Source organism: Vulpes vulpes, chromosome 13, assembly GCF_048418805.1.
Source record: "Vulpes vulpes isolate BD-2025 chromosome 13, VulVul3, whole genome shotgun sequence".
Lineage (NCBI taxonomy): Eukaryota > Metazoa > Chordata > Mammalia > Carnivora > Canidae > Vulpes > Vulpes vulpes.
Window position 1 is genome coordinate 95,530,943 of NC_132792.1, and position 16,589 is coordinate 95,547,531.

At 45.4% G+C, this 16,589-nt stretch overlaps 1 protein-coding gene across 2 annotated transcripts in view; it reads right to left on the reverse strand.

The window, feature by feature from the left end:
- The window catches only part of NPC1 (NPC intracellular cholesterol transporter 1), a 53,066-nt gene that overhangs the window by 808 nt on the left and 35,669 nt on the right, over window positions 1–16,589 (reverse strand). For both annotated transcript variants that reach the window (XM_026006527.2, XM_072735093.1), the window contains exons 11-24: window positions 15,848–15,950; window positions 12,959–13,148; window positions 12,211–12,393; window positions 11,149–11,263; window positions 8,913–9,040; window positions 8,680–8,820; window positions 7,350–7,439; window positions 6,719–6,906; window positions 6,247–6,362; window positions 5,236–5,365; window positions 3,666–3,866; window positions 2,449–2,680; window positions 1,618–1,731; window positions 564–726 (exon numbers count right to left, since the gene is read on the reverse strand). In XM_026006527.2, coding sequence (XP_025862312.1) covers window positions 564–726; window positions 1,618–1,731; window positions 2,449–2,680; window positions 3,666–3,866; window positions 5,236–5,365; window positions 6,247–6,362; window positions 6,719–6,906; window positions 7,350–7,439; window positions 8,680–8,820; window positions 8,913–9,040; window positions 11,149–11,263; window positions 12,211–12,393; window positions 12,959–13,148; window positions 15,848–15,950 — 2,094 coding nt within the window. The remainder of the gene's footprint in view (window positions 1–563; window positions 727–1,617; window positions 1,732–2,448; window positions 2,681–3,665; window positions 3,867–5,235; window positions 5,366–6,246; window positions 6,363–6,718; window positions 6,907–7,349; window positions 7,440–8,679; window positions 8,821–8,912; window positions 9,041–11,148; window positions 11,264–12,210; window positions 12,394–12,958; window positions 13,149–15,847; window positions 15,951–16,589) is intronic.

Here is a 16,589-nt window from a genome sequence, read left to right on the forward strand (position 1 = left end):
TAAAAAAAAACAAGACAAAACAAAAACCAACTTCTGGATGTGTCTTCAGGAGATAAGGTGATACGGGAAGTTCTGTTATGGTACAAACTTCCTATCCCTCCAGAGAATAAAAATCCCCCAACGTCTCATTTTTCCCTTTTTCAATGCTTCAACTTCTTAGAAAGCTCTAAAGCAAAGAAACTGGTACTGCTCCTTCCAACCACAGGTCATTTACGGAAGCTGACGTGGCCACAGAAGTAAAAAGATCTTAATGACAGTCTTGAAACAAGAAAAGAGGCAACACTTCGTGGGGACGGGGGTCTGGGAACAGAACTGCTCTGCGGCACTGCTGGGTGTGGGCAGCTCGTGGGCCTGAGCTGCGGCGGAGTCACGCGGGCCTCCCCCCAGACCACAACCTGCGGGGAGAGGGGGGCTGTGTGGTGGTGGGGGACTTCTGGAGAGCCGTTAGCACTTCACTAAGCCCTCAGGCAGGGTTTTCTTCCTCTCAGAATTTTTTTTTTTTTTTAGTACCATTTATCAAATGACCATTAGCACAAGTTTAAATGCTGCAGAAGAATGCTTACCTATGTAGCTGAGTAACACAGGGAGGAATATCAAGCCGTGCGTGGCTCCCAGCAAGACCATAGCCAGATACATCCTGAAGTAAAATACCTGGAAAATCTGAGATTTGGCAAAGGCCAACACCACAATCCCTCCAAATTTCGTTAGTGTGATTCCACTGAACACCTGAAAGAAGAGACAGGGTTGGGAAGCAGTTACCAACCTACTCTGATTCCTCACGTAGCGATTTTCTGACGGGCAAGCCCCAAAGCAACAGGCGGTGAATTCACCCCAGCTTTCAGAGTTACAGGTAAGAAGCACTCTGTTCTACCCAAAACGGTTTGATCTGCGTGTGGGTCTGGGAAAAAAAGGCTTAACAGTAAAAGCATGTATTCTGCACAGTGGAGTCTGTCTTTACACAGAGATTTCCTTATATTCTAAGATGAAAACTATTAGGTATCAAACTGTTATAAAACAGCATTCAGGGATCCCTGGGTGGCGCAGCGGTTTGGCGCCTGCCTTTGGCCCAGGGCGTGATCCTGGAGATCCGGGATCGAATCCCACGTTGGGCTCCCGGTGCATGGAGCCTGCTTCTCCCTCTGCCTGTGTCTCTGCCTCTCTCTCTATCTCTCTGTGACTATCATAAATAAATAAAAATTAAAAAAAAAAAAAAACAGCATTCATTGAATGGTATTTTCTAGAGCAGCAAAGTAACTGACTAAAAGGCAGAAGCAGGCTATGGGGTTGAACTAAGACGATGCTCCGGGCTCTGAGCACCACAGCTCCCTCGCAGTCAGCACGTGTGCCTGGCCTGGGCTTTACATGGAAAGGCCTCCCGGCCCTCAGACCAAACCTCTGTTCTTTTTCCTGCTCCACTGCCTATAAAGGATTCACCACAGGGAACAGTTTTAAAAATTTCCGGATAGAGCGATTTCATAAAATGCTTGAAGACCAGTCATCTCGGGGAGTTGCGAAGTAATTAAAATTCTGGTTTCCCCACTGAATTTCCCAGTTCCTGAGAAGCATTCAGTTGATGAGCTGGGCACTTCATGTTGAATCTCTGGCCAGGCTACTTACAGAACTGCCCATGTGAGAGAGCGCCTCTTCGGCCCGTTCCACGCGGCTCCCCTTCGCACTCACTGTGAACGCTCTCGTTATGTGGCTGCAGAACTCCACGGAGATGCCACAGCTCTGGAAAAGAGGGCTTCCATTACGACTGCCCTTTTGCGGCTGAAAATCCTAAGCAGACAGGCACTTCTCTTGCAGGACCCATGGTTTGCAGGGTACCCCAGGAAGGCACAGGAGCCCTAAACATCCCCTTGCCCCCATCACACCACCTGAAGGTGTACTGGACGATCCGTGGGACCCTCAAGGCACAGCACCCAGAACCGCTCTTCTCTATAGCAGATTGCCCTGTTTCAGGGGGATCTGTTGAAGCCTCTCAAGGTTGCCCCCACCCCCCAAGAGCCAGCACAGGGTCATCAGATTTGCTTTACTTGGGCCTCATTGCCACTCCTCCAAAAACAGTGTTCATATCTTAAGTACAGACAAATGCTATTTTAATACTTTCTCAAACACTCCTATCTTCGAGACTATCAAAAAGTACCTGGCAACTGCATGGGAAGCAAAAGGTACTGGTAGAGAATTCTACTGGGAAGGAGCATTTTTATGAAATAAAAAGTGGGTGTCGTGTCATGTTTTTGCAAACCCTTCAGTATAGAAGTTCAGGGCAAAATACCCCCGCAACATCATGAAGTCACACGTTCATTGTTCTATGCAGCACTCATGCCTGCACTCCATTAACACTCCTCTCACCTGTCCAAGAGCTGGTCTTGGTCTCTGACCCCAAGAAACAGCTGACAGAAGTGACCCAGGAGTTACGAACAAACCAAGCAGACCACGACTCACCATGACCAGGTTGACCAAGGAAACCGCGTTCAGACTGATGCCCCACAGCCACATGACGCCAAACATGTTGACCAAGATCATGGCAATGGTGACACACATGATCACTGCAGACCACAGTTCACAGCCCAGGAGAACCAAGGTCACCAAGAAGATGGCTCCCAGTGACACGCTGAGGTTAAAGATCGTGTCATCAATAATGGTCAGGTACTGTTCGTAGAAGACATAGAACACACTGGAGAAGAGAGGAGAGGGTTCCATTACGGCTCGTTCTTGCTTCTGGAGCATCTAGTTTTCCATGCTGCCGCTACTGTAAGACAAACTACTCTGAGAGATACTGCTTGCATAAAAACTCCGTTTTTGCAAGACTCCTCTGCAGTAATTCAAATGAAACTCTGACCACAGACACCCAAAGAAGGGCCTAATAATGACCTAAAATGTGTATCTTGTATAAAGTTTCTGTTCATGAACCAACCTATTCTACTTCATAGGCATTTACAGAGACTATTTCGTGGTATTTTGAAAAAACAAGTCCTGATCTATCCTGAGAATTCCTTTAGGCCAAATGCAGTGGTCTGAGAAGAAAACGCTTTTTTGGCAAAGTTAACCCACTCTTCTCAGGAATTAGGACACCCACTCTGAGAACTTCTTTCATAAAAAAACAGGCTGTCTTCCTGTCAAGGAATGGGTTGGAACTCCTTTAAGCAAGATCATAGGGCTGGGGAAAAATCACCTGTTTCTTCTACTTTTCAAAATTTTCCAAATTCAGGATCTCCTAATGCTTTTTTTTTTTTTTTTTTTTTTTTAAGAAAAAACCCCAACAAGCAAAAATGAAAAGCCTCCATAAAGGCACTGTCCCAGGTAATCGGTGGTCAGGGATAACCCGTGGCTACTGGCCTGGAACAGCAGCTCAGCCCTCTCTGTGAAGCCTGGTCCCCTAGGACCGTGGCCTCCCGCCGGACTGCGGTGTGGGAGTGGGTCTTTTGCAGACTGTGAGTTCTGGCCCAGAGACCAAATTTTGTGCAACCAGCACTCAGACCTTGGTGGGTGCCCAAGAGCCTGGCCTTCCTCACCCAGACGCTACCTCCCCTTGCTACTTTTTGCTTGTGCTCATGACAGAGAAGGTGCCAGAATGAAAGCCAAGGAGCAGCATCCCACCAAAGGAGCCCCCAGGATGCAGACCCTCATGCAAGACCCCTCATTTATAAAATTCACACTACCTGTACGGGAACACGCGGTAGTGGCTTCCTTTAAGACTCATGGTTTTGGTGATGTTATTGGCAATGAGGATGGCTTTTCTCATGGCGTCAGTAAAGTCAGCAGAGGTCTGAAGCACGGTGTGGTAGGTCATGAAGTAAGTGGCTCCGACACTCGTGTCATTGCCGACGAGGTTAACTGCTGAGCTGTAGGCAGCATGTCCCCTAAGAGAAGACTCGGTGGTGTCAGAGGCTGCAGAAAGTACTCACAGAACCCGAAGCGCTCAAGGCTAATGGGAACCACCTGACCCTGGGCTCAGAGGTCAGATCGACCACCATCTTAGAGACAGGGAAGGGCCCCCCAAAAGGGAACAGTGAAGGTTTTGGCGTATTCTCTCTCACACTGGCTTTTCTTTATTGCTTTTGGTCATTTGGGTGCTGAGGGGCTCTTGTTTCTACACCTGGTTCTGCTCGCAATCAAATGTGTTTTCCTTACGGCGTTTGCTCAGCAGTGTTGTGTAACAGGAGGTGAGAAAGTACAAGGCCCTGGAGTCTGTGGCCGTGAGGCTGGTCTGTCCTGCCACGTACTGGCCTCAGAACCCTGGGCAAAGGAACTGAATCTGGGTGGCGGTGTCCTCTGCCACCTACTCACAGGCTGTGTGATCAGGGCGAGGATGGGGATGAGGTGCCTGGCACGCAGGTGGCTCCCGTAAGTGCAGGCTGTTGCTTTCATAAAAGCTGAACATGCTCTGTTTTGTTTTATGTAGGCCAAAGTGTTCAAGTCTGCAAGCAGACCAAGCTGCAATATTCGTTTTTATTTTTAGGCACAGTCTTTCCACCGTACCAAGTATAGGTCTCCAAGTGCAGCCATGATATACATGCCTAACTGATGGGATTCTGGTCAAATACATATTCTTAGGAAAAACAGGGGAAGTCCCGCGTTTACCTAACGTATGTGTAGACACTCCTCTTCCTCCTACAGAAGGCTCTGAATCGTACCCCCGCTCCCTCACCGCCCGACTTCCGGCCCTCTTCCCTGTCTCTGGACCCAGACATCCTGCTTCCATGGTAACTGGCTGCTCGGCTAGATGGGGGAGTGAAACAGCCCATAGCCCCATAGCCAGACGGGCTGGCGAGAAGAATGGTGGGGCTAGAGGAATCTAAACCTTAGTTCAGGATGACATTCAGGGACCAAGCAGAGAAGCTGTCCCTGACACCCACAGATGGACTTGAACACATTCTGAAACACCACAGGTTCCCGCTCCCCTTCTGCCCTGCTAGACACCTGCTCAGTGGTCCGTGTCCACTTGCACAGCCAGGACACAGAGACAAGAGTAAGAAACAAGTGCTTGAGCCAGGGTGGTATCAGTTGAAGACAGTGAGAAGCTTTCCTTAGAGGTGTTTTAGGTTTTCTGTTTTTTTTTTTTTTTTTTTTTTTTTTTTTTTTTAGGTTTTCTGTTTTCACAGAAGGATCGGGATAGGATGGGTAAGGGAAGAGAAGAGACCTTTCTGGTACAACCGCTTCTACCCCAGCCCTCTGCTAGTTGTCCAGTGCAAAATAAGGCAGGTATCTGAGCGGCTCAGTGGCACTTACCCTTTGCCGCACTTGGGGTTTGGGTTATCAGAAAGGAACATGGGCAGGAATCTCATGAAGTCTTCACCCTGAGGCCTCCGTTTGCCCTCTTGGGTCAGAGGCCTGCAGCGGACGCAGGCAGGGTCGACCACTGGCACAAACAGAGGAGGGGCCAATGTGAGAAAAACCGGTCTCCAGATTTATTTTTAAAACATGTAAAGATATTGATAAATGAGGGGAATTATTTTCCTCAATCTTTTTCCTGATCCAAAAGCTTCTAACACACGTGATTTTCATAGCCTAATACAACAGAGATGCCATCTTCATCTGAGGCAGGCTGTACAAACTCTATTCCCTAAAGCAGGTTTTCTCTTTGACGATGACTGCAATTGGTCCTATCAGAGCACAAGGCTTCCATGTTTTTATTCAGAAAATTTGAAGACAGGGGCACCTGGGTGGCTCAGTCAGATAAGTGACAGACTCTTGATTTTGGCTCAGGTCATTATCTCAGGGTCATGAGATGGAGCCCCACGTCAGGCTCTGTGCTGAGCAGAGTCTACTTAAAGATTCTTTTTCTCTCTCTCTCCTTCTCCCTCTGTTCCTCCTCCTCCCAACTCCTCCTTGTTCTCTCTTAAAAAAAAAAAAAGAAAAAGAAAAGGAAATTCAAGGGCAACCTCAATGCTCCTAACAAAACTACAAGGCAACAGTGAGAACTAAGGGAAGCATACCTGTGAGATGCTACAGCCAGATCCCAACCAAAAGGCACTACTAGTGTTGTTTGGGAGAAGAGAATGCTGAAAACTCTGAAAACCAGAGTCCCCTGACCGAGGCCCTGTTTGTCTTACAGCCTCATGAGGGGAGGGAGGGGGAGACAGAAAAACATGACAACCATCCAAGAGCATGGCCCAGAGAGAGATGGCGACCAAGGAAGTGGGACCAGCGCCAGCATAATCACAGCTATAAACTGAGGTGAAATGCAAACCAGGTTTAAAGGATAATGTCACAAAGATCTGGAGAAGGACATGAAAGTACCTGAGGCATTGCAGAACTGATCTGTGCTGTTGTAGACTCTACAGCAGGAAGACTGAGGCTTGACCCAATCAAAATAATCGTCGATCCAGGACGAGGGCGCAAAGCCTATGCGGGTACTAGCGAGAAGGAAGGAGATGAGAAGGAAGGAGATGTTACTGACTTGCTCCGCGGGGAGTCTGCAGATTCAGTGCTTTTTCTCGAAACCTAACTTCCGTTCCTAGGTGTTATACTGCTGTCCAGTCAGAGGGCAGACGTCATTACCACTTAATGGGAAAACCCTTCGGAATAGGAGTTGGTCAATGAATCCTTTTAAAGCTTTTGCTTAGGTAAAGCCAGAGTTACCATGATTCTGAACACCACACTTTCTAAGCACATCTATTTTCAGTAAGAAATTTCAGGCCCACAGGGCCTCTGGCCGAGAGCCCCTTCTGACGGCTGCTGCTACAGGAGGAGAACATTGGGCGGTACTGACTAGTTGTCCAGCTGAGCCGCGCTGAAGATCTGCTGCACCAGGGAGTCATTATTGCAGCCCATGCCCCCGCACACCATGTTCTGCCCTTCCAAAGAGGTGTAGTCGTGTCCTTCCTCCAGGACAAAGTACACGGGGGGACCTGCATGCAGGTATTTGAGGGACTTGAAATAATCCATCATGTAGGAGTCCTGAAAGAATGATCAAAGAACAGGGCAAAGCATGAACGTGCTGACGATGTCTAGGTGAGGTGATGATGGCTGAGGGTGATGAGAGCACTGCAAGGCTGCTGTCGAGATGTCCTCAGCCCAGACCTGGGATTCCTGACCTAGCCAGTTCCCTGCTCCTCACCCTTCTTGCACTCAAGGCACTTCTCTGGCTGGCCCGCCATCAGGAGGGCACCTCACGAGGAAAGAGGCTTGCTGCCCGATTTCTCTGGCTTTTCCAGAGGCCCGAGAGTCCCAAATGCTAAGACGGGACCCCCTGGCAGGGCTCTGTGGCAGGCCTCATAACCCAGGGGAACCTGTCAGCTCGTACATTTAGAAGCTGGCATCCACTTAAAATAACTGTGTGCAAGTTTTGAAAAATTTATTCATATCACTGACTAAACAAGATAAAAGAGAAAGCAGCTTACATCTGGCATTGAAAGAGACTGATCCAATCCAATCTCCACTTTGTTCAGGACTGCGATACTGAATGAGAGAATGCCCACAAATACCGCTATCTGGAATGAAAAGTGAGTTATGAAATGGTGACTGCTTTGTGTATTAGAGCTTAAGAATGTAAATAAAATTTAAACACATAAGAAAACCCAGGATTTTTCTCAACTGAAAAGTTTACGTGACATGTTAAAATAGAGAAGAAGGGGTAGTGGCTGAGATGTGAGTATCTAGAGTCAAACTACCTGGGTTCAAACCCTGCTTCCACCACTTACAAACTGGGTGGCCCTGGAGAAGTCACTTAACCTCTCTTGGTTTCTATTTCGTCAGTAAACAGGAAAAAAAGATGTATAACATAAAACAGTCTTGTGTATTAAATGAGAGAATCTAGGGATAATCCAGGTGTTAGCATAGTACCCAATATTAAATGTTCGATAAATGTTAAGTATTACTATTACTTTACCATTATTGAAGACTAACTATGTTCTTTTAGTAGAAAAGTGATGGGTTATTGTTGGCTACAGCCAGTATATAAATGACAAAATGCTCTTGCATGGTTGCTGGGGATTAGGGACAGTGGGTGGTGTGGGGAGGAGGCTCGTGGCACTATAAAGGGACATCGTGAAGGAGACTGCTGTGACAACAGTTCTGGATCTCGATCGCAGTGCTGGTTATTGCAATCTGCACATGTGATTAAGTGACTCAGAACTAGACACAGACACTGTGCCAATGTCAAATTCCTGGTTTTGCCATTGAACTACAATTATGTAAGACGACGGCAAGAAGCTGGGTGAGGGGTACCTGGGTCGTCTCTCTACTATCCTTGCAACTTTCTGTGAATCTGTAATTTTTGTGTGTGTATGTGTGTAATTATTTCAAAATAAAAACTGAATGACTGCTAAAAGCCAGCTAGAAAAATATTCTACATACTTGCACATATTTGCTTTTGCAATTTTGTATATATACTTAACAGCTGTCAGAATCTCCTTCCCAAACTGGTATCTTTTTTTTTTTTTTTTAAGATTTTATTTGTTTATTTTAGAGAGAAAGGGTGTGCATGTGAGCAGGGGGAGGAGAAGAAGGAGAGGGAAAAGCAGAGTCTACACTGAGCAGGGCGCCTGACACAGGGCTTGATCCCACGACCCTGGGATCACGACCTGAGCTGAAGTTAAGAGTTGGATGTGGTTAAGTTACAGCTTAACTGACTGAGCCACCCAGGTGCCCCACCCAAGTTGATTTCTAAGACGGCAGGTGACACATCTGTTTTAGGGAGAAAATAGAGGAAAACCACAGAGAGACTCTTACCACAATGGGCCGCATCCAATCCTTAAGCAGAAATGGGGAGTAGGAGTTTTTGAAGAACCGAAATAAGCAGCTTTCTGAGGCCTGGATGCCGGTTCCACCTTCAGAGCCTGTGAGACAGCAAAGGACGTCCAGGCGATTTTTCTGAGTGGACAAAGAGGAACAAAGGTCATGCCCTCCTGTTGCCTCCTTGGACCCGAGACTCTAAACAGGCTGTACTCCTGACAACAACTCACCTCTTGACGCTTAAGGTCTAACCCCAAGAGACTCACAAAACAGGTAATCTGAAGAAGGAAGTCAATGAGGACCGCCATCCCGGCAAACAGAGAGAAAGTGTGCACTGCGGGCATCTGTGACAAGGCTCCTGCAGGGGGACAGAGGCTGCTGCATCACTGCTACTGCCAGCAGAGGACTCTGTGCAGTCCTCTCACCCATGCGTACACGGGAACACAAGGGCCGGAGCAGGCCGCAGCCACGAGAAGACCCGTCCTTCCCACACTACCCCCCACCCTGGGGAATGCCGCCGCCGCCGCCTGTGGACGTCATACCAGAACTCAAGATGGGTCCATAAGCCTGGTGTTGTACAAAATGCTCTTGGCACCGGAGCCGCTTGGGGAGTTAAAAATGCAGGTCCCTGGGCACTACCCCCGTCCTACTTAATCACAACAGTGGGAATTCATGCCCAATTCAACTGTATTTGACAGGCTCTCCAGATGAATTTACGCACATTAAACCCTGGGAACCATCAGTATAGGTAATTTCTTACAGTACCTTCTATGCTTTGCTCTAGAGAGGAACAGTGTTTTTTTGTTGTTGTTTGTTTTTTAAGATTTTATTCATTTATTTGAGAGAGAGAAAGAAAGAGAGAGAGAGAAAGATTATGAGCAGGGGGAGGGGCAGAGGGAGAAGCAGATTCCTTGCTGAGCAGGGAGCCTGATGCAGGGCTGGGATCATGACCTGAGCCAAAGGTAGACGCTTAACCAAATGAGCCACCCAGGGGCCCAGGAACAGTATTTTCAATCTGCTATTACAACAACATTAGTCTTCCACTTTCTTTACAACCAAATGAGGGTGCTCCCAGTCAGAAGTACTGGGTTCACATGGAAACTGCAAACTGGCAGCCCATGGCCAGACGTACCTGGTATGGTCCATATTAGATCAATCCATTTTAGGATGAATAACCAGTTCTTCTAAAAAGTAGCCAATATTTAACAGTGAAACCTGACACAAAAATCTAGATTCACAGAGAAAAAATAAAAGAAAAGAAAGAGTAACAAACAAACTGGACCTAGCAGCACTGGCCCAGCAATATGTAACTGCCTTTTTGAGGCCTGTGTCCTCTGCATGCCACAACCCCCACCGTTCCTACTGTTCCCCCCAAAATCCAGCCTTGAGGCACAGTGTCAGCTGCTATTCTCATCACATTTTCTGATGAGAAAATCAGAAAAATAATTTCTTTGCACCTGTATCCATCAAAAGGAAGAGTAAGGACCACAGGTTTCAAAGCGCATTGCTTTGTAGAAACGAAGACCAGTATAGTGGTGCGTGTCTGTTTTGAAAGAATGCTGCCTTCGATGATGCTGTAACAGCCCTGCAGGATGGCCCGGTAGCCCATGGAGGCAGGTCTGTTTGTGGTCCATGGATCGTGTGTCTTCTCTGGACCTGCCGGGCAATTTTAATCCAGCCTCCTCCTGAAAAATGGACTGTTTTCTCATCCTGCCACTACCACGCACCAGACATGGGGGCAGGCAGCCTGTGAGGAAGGCTGGTTGGTGATTTCTCCATAGGAAAGAAATACGGAAGCGCTGGTTTCTGTTCCAGCTTACTCTGGCTCCTTGTAGTGAGGTGAAGTCCGAGGACCCCTGCTCATTAATGAGGCTGCTTCCTCGAGGATTTGTGTGTAGAGAGGAAGACTGCCTATGAGAACACTGGTGAACACCCTGCAAGCCAGTGCCTGTGGATTCTGCTCAACTGCTGTGTTGGCAAGGATCCTGTGGGTGCATGAGAATGCCAATTTCAAAGATCAGCATTCGCCACAGGTGCCAAAAATGGGAAGCAGCAGAGGAGTTCTAGGTATCTGTCACCCTGGGCCCCGACATTAACACTGTACTGACACGACATGAGAAAGAGGAGGGGTCCCGGGTGGCCCATGTGGCTGAGCACCCGACTCTTGATTTTGGCTCAGGTCATGATCTCAGGGTCATGAGATCAAGCGCTGTGCTGGGCATGGAGACACTTAAGAATCTCCCTCTGCCCGCCCCCCAGCCCCACTCCCTAAAAAAGAGGACACTTCCAAATGATACCCAAGATACTGCCACTAATTTTTCTTGTGGTCCACTCTGATACTTTCTGATTACAGAGTAAAGCTGTTTAAACAAGGAAGCAACACAAAGGGATGCATTTAGATACCCAGATCCTTCTACTCCCAGGCTCAGAAAACTGTGGGATTGATAGAATTCAAAGAGAAATTACCTAAGAAAAATGCTACAGCCTCTGAAAAGGAGGACAGGAACATACTAGGAGCCACTTCTCCCAGGACCCTGCCCAGCTGCTGTTCCAGAGTTTCTCCTTGAAGACGTTCATCGCGCTTAAAAAAAAAAAAAAACCAAAAAACAAAACACAGGGCATTAACATTTCTAAGTAATAAGACTATCTCTTTGCTTCACTGTTGCTCTGTGTTAATTCAATGGTAAAGACAAATGATTAGGAGCTTCTACTTACTGTAGATAAACTTTTGATGGGGGACCTGCAACTCATCATGGTAATTTGTCCAGGATATTCCTAAACCCCAGAGTTAAGCTAGGTAACAGGTGAGATGCTCAAGGAAGCCTGGATCATCTTGTCAGGAAAATATACGCAACGCATGCTGCAGGGGGCTGGACCATTAAATTATACTCTTATTTGCCACTGAGTCCCCAAGTAGGGAGATCAGGAGAGAAGAAATTGATTGGGACCATTTTCTACATCAGCAAGTCCTATGCTGCCCTTCTTTTTAGTAGCATCTCTGAAAAATCTTTGATTCTTGCATACTATTGGAGATCCATTTTAATAACAGTTGTATCCAAAATACTTTCCAGAAACATGCAAGCCCTTCTTGCACATGTATTTAAAATGGAATTTTCAGAGCACTTGGGTGGCTTAGTCGGTTAAGAATCCGACTCTTGGTTTCAGCTCAGGTCATGATCCTGGGGTCCTGGGATAGAGCCCTGTGTTGTGCTCTCTGCTCAGTGTGAAGCCTGCTTCTCCCACTGCCTCTGCTCCTCCCAGCACCGTCTCCCTTTCAAATTAAAAAAAAAAAAAAAAAATCTTTAAAACTAAATTCTCACTTTATTCTCTCAACCCAATAGAAGGATGAATTTCTTGGTCTCAAAATGTCCCGAACAAGTTACAGACACCAATCAGCAACACAGAGAACAGGAAACAAAAGCTTCCTCACTGTCCACATTCACAAATACTCTGCATGGAGTGAAACAGCCATTAATGCAGCCCCCTACTTGGTCAGACAGCAAGCTCTGTGAGACTATGGAAATATACCTGGTAGGTTTGGACCAGAATGAAGATGTTGTCTACCCCAACAGCCAACACCAGGAATGGGATGACTTCGATCACGATGAGGGTGAGGGGGATCCCAAAGTAGCTGAAGATGCCCAATGAGCACATCACTGAGCTCAACACAATGAGGATCCCAGCGATGCCAAGGGAGATTTTAGAATCCACCTGTGATATGCAACAAAGACACAAATCATCAGTTATCATTTTACTCCGATGACTAAAAAGTCGTCATTATACCTCTTTTTGGGTATAGTCTATTTGGAGCTAAAGTCCTCTCTGAGTTTGAGAGAAGATATGAAAAATGTTCAAGTTCTTCCCTAACAACATGTTTTATGGGTTTCCATTCTTCGGTGATGGTGTGGTCAAATTAGGAAAACCTGGATTATGGGAAATAAATTCTACGTTTAAAATAAACCAAAAATTTGGAACTGAAGAAAACACGTGCAGGAAATAGAAATGTTACACAGGGGAATGTACACCAGTTTTGAACATAATGAATTAAGATTAACTAAGTAAAGGCAGGGGCACCTGTGGCTCAGGGCTATGGGATTGAGTGTTGGGCTCTGGCTAGGCGTGAAGCCTATTTAGGATTCTCTCTTTCTCTCTCTCTTTCTGCCCCTCTGCCCCCTCCCTCTCCAAAACAAACAAGCAAAAAAATAGAGGCAAAAAAGATGACATCATGCTGTGCACCATCATTTCACTTCCCCCCCCACACACACACACCACTTACTAGAAACCTGCTACAGCTTTTGATGTGCCCCAAGGCTATGGAAATGTACAGAAACATGACGGCATAGCTGATCAGAACAGTGAAGACATCACCGTTACTTTCCCGATTCAGTTCATCCTCAATACTTCGCTCAGTAGTGAAAGAAATGGTCAGATTTGGATTCTCGTAGTTTTTCACAAAATTAATAAACCTGAAGAGAGAGCAAATTTTATATTTTTAGTTTGTAGTTAAAACTTAGTGACAGCTAAGTGAGGACTTTTTTTTTTTTTTTTAAGTGAGGACTTCTTCCCAACTTATAGGACACAAAAGCCACACTTACTTAACCTGTATCCCTACATTAGGATTTTCGACACTGGAGAGGCCAGAAGGTAAGACACCCCCAGATTATAAAGTTCCAGTCATGACGAAGTTTCTATTGCCTGAAACAAGTTTAGGACAAGTTTAAAAGTTGGTTCGTTGGGCACCTGGGTGGCTCAGTGGTTGAGCGTCTGCCTTTGGCTCAGGTCATGATCCCAGAGTCTTGGGATTGAGTCCCACCATTGGGCTCCCCTCGGGGAGCCTACCTTTCCCCCTGCCTATGTCTTTATCTCTCGTGAATAAATAAAAATCTTTAAAAAATTATAAAAAATAAAAAAAGTAAAAGTTGGTTCGTGGTGCTGGCTTTGGCAGCACATATACTAGAACTGGAATGATGATTAGCTCGGCTCCTGTGTAGAGATGACATGCAAATTCATAAAGTGTTCCATCAAAAAAAAAAAAGTTAATTCATGGTTTCATTTCTTTTTTACTAAAAAGGATTTCTAAATGAAGCATATTATAACAAAGAAAAAGAAAAATGCTCATAGAACAAACCTCTGATTTACAGATTCAATGCCATCCCTGTCAGGATCCCAGCTGACTTCTCGATAGAAAGATATGCTGATTCTAAAATCCATATGGAATTGAAAGGGGCCAGAGGAGCCAAACCCTTCCTTTTCAAGAAGAACAAAGGAGGAGGACACATGCTTCTTTCTATACAATGACAGTAATCAAGACAGTGTGGTATGAGCACAAAGATAGGCAAAAAGATAAAAGGAACAGAGATAACAGTCTAGAAAGAAACTGTATCTGTGCTCACTGAATTTTCGACAAGGTGGCAAGACTATCTAATGAAAGAAAGAATAACCTTCTCAACGAATGGTCTGGGATCATTTGGATAGCACATTACATAAAAAAATGAACTCAAGTGGATCTAAGACCTAAATGTGAGAGCTAAACTATAAAACCCTCAGAAGAACACAGAGGCATAAATCTCCATGTCCTTGGATCAGGTCGTAGTTTCTTAGGACACCAAAACTTTGAGCAACAAAAGAAAAAACTAGAAAAATTGGACTTCAACACTAAAAACTTGTGCTTCAGCGGACACCAGCAAGAAAACAAAAATAAACAAAACAAAGAAAATGGAAGCAAACACCTGGAGGTCATATATCTGACAGATTTGTAAAATATATAGGAATTCTTATACTTTCATAATCAAAATACAAATAATCCTGTTAAAAATGGGCAAAGGATAGGAATAGACATTCCTCCACAGAAGTTATACAGATGGCCAGTTAGCACACAAAAAAAGGATGTTTGAAATCATTAGCCATCAGGGAAATGCGAATCAAAACCACAATGAGGTACCACCTCACACCCACTAGGATGGCTAGAACCAAAAGGTCACGTGGTAAGTGTTGGTGAGGATGTGGAGAAGTAGAACCCCTCACACAGGCTGGTGGGAATGTAAAAGGTGCAGCCACCGTGGAAAACAATCTTGCAGTTCTTCAAAGAGTCACCATATGAGCCAGAAATTCTACCCTTACTTAGGTATATTTCCAAGAGAAATGAAAACATATTAAGTTCATACAAAAACCTGCATATGAATGTCTACAGCAGCATTATTCACAATGGCCAAAAGGCAGGAACAATCCAAATGTGCGTCAACTGATGAATGGATCAAATGTGGCATATCCATAAGACCAAACATTACACAGCCATAAAAAGGAATGAAGTGCTAATACATCCTATAACTTGGATAAACCCTGAAAACATGCTAAGTGAGGAAGCAACCAGACACAGAAGTTCACATGTATGCTTCCATTCATATAAATGTCCAGAATACAATAACATGGACACAGAAAGTAGATTAATGGTTTTGCAGGGCTGGGAGGTGGGAGGATGAGGAGCAGAGGATGATAACTAAAGATTTTTAAGATTTAGAAAGAAAAACGTTCTTGAATTCACTGTGGTGACACTTGCATATCCATGAATCTACTAAAAGCTCCTGGATTATATAATTTAATTGGGTATAATGTATGGTATGGGATTTATATTCCAACAAAGCTGTTAAAAAAAAAAAAAAGCACTGAAAAGTAGAAAGGGTCAAAATGCCCTGTCTCCTCAGCCCTCTGTCCTATTCTCTAGGGGTTACATACAGGTAACGATTTCCCAGGGTCCTGTGCTTGATATTTTTTCTACGGATGGACAGCGTGTATAGCACATATAATCCCAGCCATGTTGATTTCAGCTTTTACATCCTATATCTGGAACCATCAATTTGCCTCTCTTTAGTGACTGCGTGATCTCCCAGAGTGCACAACCCTTACTACCATGCAGCTTGCTCCTGGGGGCTTGCTCTAAGGAATGGGAGCATGAAACATTTCTCCTGCACAGACTTCTGCATTCCTGTGCGGGGATATCTATTTACACAAGGTTTGCAGATGAACTGATGTACAGATGTTTTTCCGAGCATCATTAGTGCCAAGTGAAAAAAAATGACTTAGATCTGCTGTTGGCTAATTTAGCTGAATGAGGCTGAAGTGCGTTGTGCTAGCATCTAGTTTTCCACAGACAAAGACAGCAACTCACTCTTTTTCCCAGGCCTGGGCCCTCTGGAGCTTCTCTGTATCATTGTAGTAATTATTGACAGGAAAGGTAATCACAAGGGCTGTAGCATTATTGTAGTTTTGATCTAGAAAGGAAAAACGTGACATCAAGCATATGGGAAGTGTGCAGAAAATCAGATACACACGAGGGAAAAATCACGTGGCAGTGAGGTGACTGATTTCTCATGAGGGCTACAGACTGCTCTGAGAACAAAAACCAGAAGTTCACTGACACAGTGTCTATGCAGCTCAGTTAATGAATAAATACATCTATCTGACGTAGGCAGGTTCATTCAGGACAAGTAACTTTTTTGTTGTTGTTTTGTTTTGTTAAACTACGTAGCACGTGAGGCACCTGGTGGCTCAGTTGGTTAAGTGACAGACTCTTGATTTTGACTCATGTCATGATCTCAGGGTGGTGAGATCAAGCCCCACATCAGGATCTACACTGGGTATGGAGTCAGCTTGAGATTCTCTCTCCCCTTCTCCATCTGCCCTTCCCCACACCCTGCCACCCTGCTGCTCGCATGCTCTCTCTCTCTCTGAAACAAACAAAATTATGTAGTGTGGGAAAAATTTCAGGCAGAAAGGTGATTCCCCGCCCCCCTAAGTCCTCCCTCCAGGCTCCTACTTTTCCTCTCTGCCATCTGAGATATTCCCAGAGATAGTCCATGCAGGCCCAAGCAAACACATTTGTTCTTCCCCTTTCCTTCTTATTTACATGA